General features: G+C 35.7%; 1 protein-coding gene across 1 annotated transcript in view; it reads right to left on the reverse strand.

Annotated features, from left to right (window-relative positions):
* LOC143238249 (uncharacterized) overlaps positions 1-10,490 on the reverse strand; it is a 45,592-nt gene extending 35,102 nt beyond the window's left edge. Inside the window, exons 1-2 of the mRNA XM_076478322.1 lie at positions 10,370-10,490; positions 8,390-8,492 (exon numbers count right to left, since the gene is read on the reverse strand). Coding sequence (XP_076334437.1) covers positions 8,390-8,480 — 91 coding nt within the window. The 5' untranslated portion in view covers positions 8,481-8,492; positions 10,370-10,490. The remainder of the gene's footprint in view (positions 1-8,389; positions 8,493-10,369) is intronic.
* Positions 10,491-10,777: the final 287 nt, after the last annotated feature.

The raw sequence follows: 10,777 nt of genomic DNA on the forward strand, positions 1-10,777 counted from the left end.
CAGAACCAATGTTTGTTTTATCCCGAAAAAACTGGAATCATGGAAGTTTCATTTGATTGTGAACTTGTTAAGTATTCTAATCAAATTCCAATTTAATCTCGTGACTTTGGTCTGTTTATACTTGGTTTTAAACCGATTACTTGCAGTGGTCAGAGGAAAGATGTGTGGTGGTTTAAGAGAGTTCTTGCCGTCACTCGAAAAACTTGTTACAAGAGAAGTTTTGATATTTTGTAAAAAAATGTGTGCTATGGCCATCAGCCTCAGTCAGATTAGTACGAAAAATAAAAGAGTTCAAAGGAGAGAATGGAACCTGGAACAAAGTTCTCTTAAAGTCAGATTAACTCACAGTACATTTCCATAAAAGGATAACAAGAGAAAATTTGATACATCTAAGTTGTTTTAGCCACTAAAAGAATACCTCAAAACCTGGTTTTATCATTCAAGCATTGTTCAAGTTTTCTCATAAAATACTTTAAAATAAGCACACCAATCACATTAGCGTGTGTGTGTTTTCTTATAGCAAAGTCACATCGGGCTATCTGTTAAGTCCACCGAGGGGAATCGAACCCCTGATTTTAGCGTTGTAAATCTGTAGACCTACCGCTGTATCAGGGGGGGACCCACCACATCAGAAGGCAACTCATTCCACAGGACCAACACACTGTTAGAAAAATAAAGCTGTCTTAGCTAAAGATGACATCTTCCCTGTCAAAATTTGTATTTGTGTCCCCTAATCTAGGCCTTGAGGGTTGCGGGTTTGAACTCCCGTCCCACCAAACATGCTCAACTTTTCGGTCATGGGGGCGTTATAACGTTATTGTCAATCCCACTATCCATTGGTAAAAGCGAAGTCCAAAAGATGGCGGTGATGATTAGTTGCCCTCCTTCTAGTCATTTACTGATAAATTATGGACGGCTGACATAGATAGCACTCGTGTAATTTTGCGCGAAATTCATAACATAACAAAACCCCTAGTCTAACCACACTAATTCTCTCTGTCGTATGGTAGAGGTTTATACCCAAGTCAGCTGATACAGTTATTTATATACAGTTAATATAGTTTTTAATAATACATCTGATATTACAAACGTGTATTTAAAGTGCTGGCGATATCGAAGGTCTTCTTCTTTTATCAGTATTGTGATACACAGGCTTTTTACAAGCAGGTGGTTTTATTAAAAATATTAAATAGTCAAGCAAACTTCTCAGGTTATGTATACTTTGTTTGAAAACTTCGAACCATAGATGATATGGTAAAAGTAAATGCTCACGCCCACATGGTTGTTAGCTACGATAAGAAAGCGCCACTGTTTACTGCGGGCTAAATCGATTAAATACATCTCGCTTATGACGTCAATGGGAATTGTGAAAACTGCCTGTAGAATATTTTGTTTCTTCACGAAAAGAAAATGAATGAAACACTTATTTGGAAAATGTTTCTCGAACCATGCGGATCTACTTGAAGAGCTTGGGAATAGTTGAGCTATATCTCAAGGCCCTGTAAAACAATTAGACACATCAGTACTAATCTCAAGAAATGTCTTTAAAAAAACCTGTATGATATTAACATTCCCTCTCCAAAAAGGTATGGCGTGGCCAGGTGGTTAAGGCACTCGGGTCGTAATCTGAGGATTGTGGATTCGAATCCCCGTTACATAAAACATGCTCGCCCTTTCAGCCGTGGGGGCGTTATAATGTGATGGTGAATCCCACTATTCGTTCGTAAAAAGAGTAGCCCAAGAGTTGGCGGTGGGTGATGATCATTAGCTACCTTCCCTCTAGTTTTACAATGCTAAATTAGGGACGACTAGTACAGATAACCCTCGTGTAGCTTTGCGCGGAATTCAAACGGAACCGAACCAAACTTTCTCAAAAGAAATCAATTAATAGGCTTAAGTTTTTATTTAACACGTTGAGGCTCAAGGTATATAGAATTTAAATATTTGTATTATTTGGCCGTTTTTGTGTTGTGCCCATTGTAGGTATCGAACTGCAATTTGTAGCGTTATAAGCCATCAAAATTATCTTGAAATATTTAGAGAGTGGCTTAAAGATTCGTAAAATACGACAAGAAAAATACTATTACTATGATTCTAATACATAATTTAATGCAAAAAAAACAGATATTTTACTGAAACGAAGTTATATTATATAACCCTCAGGCCTGGGAACAGAAAAGCGATTCTCGGTAGATGAAACCTAGTGCGCTCGACTCGTAATCTGAGGGTCATACCAATCATGCTCGCCCTTTGAGCAGTGAGGGCGTTATATTTGACGATCAATCCCACTATTCGTGGTAAACCCCATGAGTTGGCGATGAGTGGTGACGACTAGCTTCCTTCCCTCTAGCATTAAACTGCTAAATAAAGCATGGCTATCATAGATAGTCCTCGTGTAGCTTTGCGCGAAATAAAAAACAAAAAAATAATTAAATAGCTATTTCGGCCTGTATTATGACCTACTAGAATTAATTAATGGTGAAAGAAGACGTAAGTATTTCCCACTTGCCCTTTATAATGTTATCATATTGTTTCTTTTGTTTGTTTGTTTTCTGAATTTCGCACAAAGCTACTCGAGGGCTATATTGCGCTAGCCGTCCCTAATTTAGTAGTGTAAGACTAGAGGGGAGGCAGCTAGTCATCATCACCCACCGCCAACTCTTTGGCTACTCTTTTACCAACGAATAGAAGGATTAACCGTCACATTATAACGCCCCCACAGCTGAAAGGGCGAGCATGTTTGGCGCGACGAGAATGCGAACCCACGACTCTCAGATTACGAGTCCCACGCCATAACACGCTTGGCTCGTTATCATATTAAAATAATGTTTAACGTAATGTTCTGCGTGTTGATCGATTACATTTTAACAAGCTGGAAAAATGAACGTCTATTTATTTATTTTTTTTTGTAAAAGATTAATATGTTCAGTTTTAACGAAATAAATGTTACGTTAATTATAAACAACAGAGACAAAACGGGAAAATTAGAAGAATCGCAAAACATTGCGTAACAAATTACTATTTCTATTTTGTTAGGAAGATATTACCCGTAGTTAAATATTATGGTTTTTGAATATTATATATGTTGAACTCGTTGCTGATGCCTAAATTACACAAAAATGTGCCTGCTGGTGGCTAAGCAGTAAGTTTGGAGCCTTGTACTGCCTGAATTTGGGTTCTAACCGTGATGTGGGTAGGACAAAGTTAGACCATTTTGTAACTTTGCGATTAAAAACAAACAGTAGGAATCATTTTTTAAAGCCATATTTAACTAAAGAGTTACCTAAAATAATGGTTTCACGATGACACTTCAGGAACAATAGAACAGAGTTTACCAGGTAAATATTTCTTGAACAATATTTGCATAAACTGAAAAGAAACAAACGAAAGGAAGCAAAGATGAAAAAATAACCCATAAGAGTGGTAAGTTTCTTGTGAAGACCCGTATCTTTACAGAAATGTGCATGCAGTACAGGCTAATAACAGAAACGTAATGATATAATGAAATATAAAAGCCACCAACGTACAGAAATATCTAACCAGATGTTTATTTCGTACGGAGAGGTCAGTTACAAACACTGAAGAGAGAGACATTAAACCACTTCTTCCACAATGCTCCCCGCTAGTACAGCGGTATATCTATGGATTTACAACGCTAAAATCAGGGGTTCGATTCCTCTCGGTGGGCTAAGCAGATATCCCGATGGCTATAAGAAAAAACACTCTTCTACAAATTACATTCATCAACGAACTCTTGCACGATTACTTTTATCGTACAAAATAAAAGTAATAGAGTCCGTACTCACATGAACATTAGACCCAGAAGAGGCACGAACACGGAAAAAAAGAATTTGATTTCCTGCATATAAGATTGGCACAATGAATTTCACTTTATATGGACGACAGTATTTCGAAATTTTAAGGAACGTTCAGAACTTGGAATATGCGTTTCTAATAAAACAAAAGAGAGAAAGAAATATACACTGAACGTTATAAATTAATCAGGTAGCTCAAGGGTCCTGCAAAATCTTACTCTTAACAATTATGAACTGAGAGATACAGTATTTAACACAAGGAAGTTTATCTTGGTAATGCAGTGGCCAGGGTTCGATTCCTACCCTTTCTTAAGTTTCTCTTTGGAAAAAAAATCCACAGAATGGTGAACAACCTTTATATACATATAAATATATATAAGTAAAAAAAAATAAATAGTACCCAGTACTAAGAATAGGTTAGACAGCGTCGAGGGGGGGATAGGGTCGTCGTTTCGCTTTCTCACTCCAGAAACAACATCAAAAATTTATATGATTTCAATATTTTTCTACTTGAGTTCTTATTTTTCCACTCATTCAAAGACTGGGTTGTTGAGCATTAACAACTGTCCCTTATCTTTATGTATTGTGTTGTAAAATGTAAAGAACTGTCTAATTTTTGAGTACTGTGCTGTTCAGTATTAAAAACTGTGCCTCATTTTTGTGTACTGCGTTGTTGAATATTAAGAACTCTGCCTAATCTTTGTGTACTGCGTTGTGGAGTATTACGAACTGTGCCTTATCTTTGTGTACTGTGTTGTTGAGTACTGAGAACTGTGTCTAATTTTTTGTACTACAATGTTGAGTATTAAGAACTGTGCCTTATGTTTGTGTACTGTGTTGTTCAGTACTGAGAACTGTGTCTAATTTTTTGTACTACAATGTTGAGTATTAAGAACTGTACCTTATCTTTGTGTACTGTGTTGTTGAGGAAAAAGACCTGTGTCATGTCTTTGTGTATTGTGTTGTGGGGTATTAAGAACTGTGTCTTATCTTTGTATTCTGTGTTGTTAAGTATGAAGAACTGTGCTTTATCTATGTATACTGTGTTGTTGAGTGTTAAGAACTGTGTCTTGTCTTTGTGTACTGTGTGTTGAGTATTAAGAAATGTACGTTATCCTTTTGTACTCTGTTGTTGAATATTAAGAACTGTGCCATATCTTAGTGTACTATGTTGTGTAGTAATAAGAAATGTGTCTCATCTTTGTATACTGTGTTGTTGAGTATTGAGAACTGTGCCATATCTTTGTGTACTGTGTTATGAAGTATTAAAAACTGTGTTGTGTACTATTAAGAAGTGTGTCTTATTTTTGTGTACTCTGTTCTTGATTGTTAATAACTTTGTCTTATCTTTATCTTTGTGTACTGTGTTGTTAAGTATTAAGAAGTATTTCTTATCTTTTGTACTGTGTTGCTGAGTTTTAAGAACTGTGCCTTTTTTTTGTACTGTGTTGTTTAGTATTATGATCTTTTCTTTATATTTGGTACTGTGCTATTGAGTATTAAGAACTGTGCCTTATCTTTGTGTATTATGTTGTTGAGTATTACGAACTGTGCCTTATGTTTGTGTACTGTGTTGTTGATTATTAATTACTGTGTTTCATGTTTATGTACTGTGTTCTTGAGTATTAAGAACTGCACCTTATCTTTGTGTACTGTGTTGTTGAATATTAAGAACTGTTCCTTATCTTTGTGTAGTGTGTTGTTGTGTATTATGAACTATGTCTTATCTTTGTGTACTGTATTGTTGAGTATTAAGAACTGTTCATTATCTTTGTGTAGTGTGTTTTTGAGTATTGAGAACTTTGTATAATTTTTGTGTACTGTGTTCTTGAGTGTTAATAACTTTGTCTTATCTTAATGTTTGTGTACTGTGTTGTTGAGTATTAAGAACTGAGCCTTATCTGTATGTACGGTTTTGTTGAGTATTGAGAACTGTGTTTTAACTTTGTGTTTGTCTTCTTGTCTGAATAATAACTACATTTAACTGAATGAAATTTCTCTGAACCTCAACGCAAGTTGAGATGTGAAGTGGAATATGTTTGTGTAATTTTTTTTCTCTCTTTGTTGCAAGCTGTGACCTTTATTAAAGCCATACAGATAGGATCGATAATTGGGTTCTATCCTTGAATAACATAAAACTCACATGCACGTGCTTTTTCGTGCTTAGAGATTTATTAGGAGAAAAGTACAGTCACGAAAGCTATTTATGTCGCATTATAAGAAACAACGTATCATTTCTGATTGAGAAATATTGCAGTGTCACAACCACGTGTGAATATTGTGTTCGTGAAATGTCCTCCGGTGGTTTAGCGGTAAAAGTAAGGACTTATGACGCTACAAATCGGGTTTCAACATCTGCGGTTGGCAGAGCACAAAAGCTAACTGTGTATTTCGCGCTTAACTTATAGTTAACTTGTACACTTTCAGAGAACCGTAGCATGATTTTGAGTAACTGTGGGAAAGACAGTTTAATGTAAACATTAGTGAAGCCAGAAACCTGCAGTGACGAAAAGAGCTAAAGCCTCAAATTGTATACGAACACAGTTACGTTCTATACCCGAGTCAATAACTAACTTAATCTTTTTCGGCGAGGTATATGTAAACAAAGAAACGGAGAATTAGTTATGAACTCTGCGGTTTAAAACTGTGGATGTGTTTTTTTTTCTTTACATCGAACCGGCTTTTCCATATCTTTCTGGTCGTTATTATATACGCCCAGTAGCGTATTATAATTATTACTACTGTAATAGTTGATGACACGAATTATTAATAAGTAATTTCTATTTTCTCCTGTATGGATTACACAGCATTCTTTCTGATGTATTGTTTTGTTTTGTAGGCAAGCACAAAGCTATACAAAGATCTAACTGTGCTCTGACAGCCACAAGTATTGATACCATATTTACAACATTGTTATTCTGCAAACATACCATTGTGCCAATGGGGTTCCTTCTCTATTGAAAGGACAGCGAGTTATATTAAACAAAGCCATTACACGCATGTCATAAACTTATGTTAAATCGTGTGTATCATTTCATGGGGTCTTTGTGACAGAGTTTTTTGGGTTTTTTTCTGAACGACATTTAAAAAAAAAATGAAAAACTGAAGGAATCGTATCAGTTGTGAATAGACTCAGTTTGACGTGGCTGTCATCCCACACAATTTCATCAATTAATTTTTATTATCATAAAAAATACGTAAAATTATGCACCACAACGAATTAGGGGACAATAACCAATCGGAGAGCAGAAATTCGAGTGAACCATGTTTCGGTACTATATCATGAAAGAAATGCTTGAATTTTAATTTCACAAAAGAAATCTGTTTTATACATTGAACAAATGTGGAAATTTGATTTGGAATTTTAAGGAGCCTCATAAAAATTCACATTTAATCTTTATCTTTTGTTTTTCTGAGATGCAAGATTCACCGACTGCATACAGTAATCAGAAATCAGATGAGCGCTACATTTCAGTGTTGTAACAATAACTTTAAGTAATATTTCATAGCAAACTGTTGTTTTCGTACTTAGTTATAGTTCTAAGATATTTTCTAAACTTTGACTTGAGTTGTTTTCTTTGCACATAATTTCAATTTTACTTGATTTCAAGGAAACAAAACCACAGTTCGCAACTTCACATATATATACATACGTCCAAACTAAACGAACCTCGCCAGGGGGCTTCTCGTTTTTATTTTTAACGAGCCAACTGGGCTCCAAATGCTAACATAAGTCCCCAAAATCAATATATCAGCAAAGTTCGTCTTGTTGCTGGTGGTTTAATTAGTATTCGCGATTTATATGTAAATATACGATCTACTATTAAGATCTGTAGACCAGTTAGTTTGCTCAGTTCTTATTGTTTCTTGAAATAACCGTATTAGGCTTTCTTTGCTTTATTACACTGCCACAAGAAACTGACAACCAGGGTTAAAACAATCATAAAAGTTCGTACTTGGTTATAACATCATAACCACTTCATTAGGATAGTACATATACTGCGTATTTTAAATATTAATAGCACAACGACGTGAAGAATGACCTTTATAAAATGCCACGGAATGATTTCTAATAAATGAAATATGATGAATATTTAGAGATTAGCGTGTCTGAGCAGTTACATGTGTGTTTTTCGCACAGTTGCTGTCTGTTTTGGTTTACATGGATTAAGCAAATAATACAATATATTGATAAGCACCAAAACAAAGGCCTACTGCAGTACCTTTTTTAGTTCAAAAATTGCATAGGGTTGTCGTCGACGGCAACTAATACAGCAGTAAGTTTCAAGGCTTATAACGCTAAAAATAGGGTTTCGATACCCGTGGTGGCCACATCCCAAATAGCCCACTGTGTGACTTTGTTCTTGACAATAAACAAACTCAAAAATTAGAAATCCATGAAGGTACTTCTTTGTGCACTAGAATGACGTACGTCCCTCGATATACAGGCTTCACATGGTCCAGATTGTTAATAAGTGAAACAATAAAGTCCAGTTTTTACACAATATTATTGTTACATCCTCTGTTATATACACTAATGACAGGTAGCAGAAAGAAACAAAAACAAAACTCACCCTGCTCACGAGAAACAGGAACTGTTAAGCACGACACTGCTAAACCAGTGAGAAGTAAACCTGCTGTCAACATTGTATTTGTAGCCTTCATAACGGCACGATCCTGTAGGAAATAAGTATGAACTAAATCTCGGCAACATTTTGAGAGATTATACACATATAATACCAAACGTTCTTACAACTCACATCCAACTTAATCACAATATACATCTGTATTTATAAAACCCTAATCATTAATTTATTTGAACAAGTATTTTTTGTTTATAATAATTATCGAAAGATTGAGTTAAGTTAGTCTTAAAAGTGATCAATATTTATTTGCCTTGACGGTGGTAAGTCAATATTAGGCTAACATTTACCTATGTTTCTTTGTTTATGTCTAATTTGTTTGTTTTGGAATTTCGCACAAAGCTACTCGAGGGCTATCTGTGCTAGCCGTCCCTAATTTAGCAGTGTAAGACTAGAGGGAAGGCAGCTAGTCATCACCACCCACCGCCAACTCTTGGGCTACTCTTTTACCACAGAATAGTGGGATTGGCCGTCACATTATACCGCCCCCACGGCTGAAAGGGCGAGCATGTTTGGCGCGACCGGGATGCGAACCCACGACCCTCAGATTACGAGTCGAACGCCTTAACACGCTTGGCCATGCCGGTGTTTATATCTAAACATATAATAATACCTCATTTTTTTATCCTGTGTTTGAGAGTAAAAAAACCTTATATGCACCATTGTCGATGTAGATTTTTTCCTGCATGTTATTTAGTACAAATATTAATGTCTTTGAAAATTTCGTTCTATTTTTATATCAACATTTCAGTGAAACTTCTAATCAGAAAGTCATTATTGGTGTTTTGTTGAGAAATGGATGTTTTAAGTTTTGTTTCGACCCTTTATTTTTAATGTCAAAATACTGATCGCACTTTCTGGTTTATCACTTTTTTCAGTTAAGATTCCTTAAAATAATACAGACATTCTAAAACTGAACAGGAATCTGTCTCAAGTTTCTGATTTGACCAAAAATGTTTGACTTTATTCAAGACTCATTATTTTTAATATAAATAGTTAGATTTTTTATACGATTAATAGGCTGATATTAAGTATGTTCAGACAGATAACCAATAAGAAGAATTTGTTTGTTTTGAATTTCGCTCAAAGCTTCTCGAGGGCTATCTGCGCTAACCGTCCCTAATTTAGCAGTGTAAGACTAGGGGGAAGGCAGCTAGTCATCACCACCCACCGCCAACTCTTGGGCTACTCTTTTACCAACGAATAGTGGGATTGACTGTAATATTATAACGCCCCCACGCATGAGAGGGCGAGCATGTTTGGTGCGACCGGGATTCAAACCCGAGACCCTCGGATTACGAGTCGAACGCTTTAACACGCTTGGCCATACCGGGCCCAATAAGAAGAAAATACCCCTATTTTTAATAATGTTTACAGAATAATTTAACGTTGTTCTGTCACAGATAGGTCAGTGAAGGTTCATGTAGCGCTTTAAACTTCGTTCAGACATCTGAACAAACAGATGAGAATTACGAAGATGAAAGGAAAGAAAACATTAAAAAGCGAAGAACTGCTAATCAATTTCGTCGTAAAAAGTAACAATAGTTAACGCTGGCTGTGTTAAGTTTAAGGAAAAACATTCACTTTTCCTAAACGAAATGTGCGCAATAATGATAGTATGTTGTAAAGTACACTGATGTTCCATTATTATTCAAGGGATGTGTAGTTTATTTATACCTATCTCAGTATCTGTAGAGACATTTTATAAACAAAGACCCACTGTGGGGAAGAAAGGGCAACTTACTTAAACACCAAACATTATATTTTACGCATATGGCTATCTTGTTTAATAATTCTATCGGATATTTCAAACAGTTAAATGGGATTTTATGAACTAAACAAAGTGAAGGTAGTTTAGCAGTACTCGTATAAAGTGAATGTCCAATGCATTTATTAAGCAAAGATACTTACCAAACAATTAGTTTCTGTAAATTAAACTTCTCCGGCGAACGAACCTCTTCCGCAGTGAAGAACAATCTATACTGACCTACGCACATCTCGGAAACGAACGTCGTAACGTCGAATGATGACGCAAATGGTGAGCAGGTTCATTTTGCGGCAAAGGTAGAGAAAGTTTAAGGATGGATATGTTGGAGAGAAGTAAATAATCGATTGACAAATAATCGAAACGAATTGACGTCATAATATACCACGTTGGCTTCACGCATCTCTATTTCTGAGGTTACAGAAAACTTTGTTGAGATTATTTCGTTTCATAATCTTATAACGTTGTAATGTGACGGTCAATACCAGTATTTGCTGGTAAAAGAGTAGACCAAGTGTTGAAGGTGGGTGTTGATGATTTGAAATCTATCACAC

Source organism: Tachypleus tridentatus, chromosome 13 (genome assembly GCF_004210375.1).
Source record: "Tachypleus tridentatus isolate NWPU-2018 chromosome 13, ASM421037v1, whole genome shotgun sequence".
Lineage (NCBI taxonomy): Eukaryota > Metazoa > Arthropoda > Merostomata > Xiphosura > Limulidae > Tachypleus > Tachypleus tridentatus.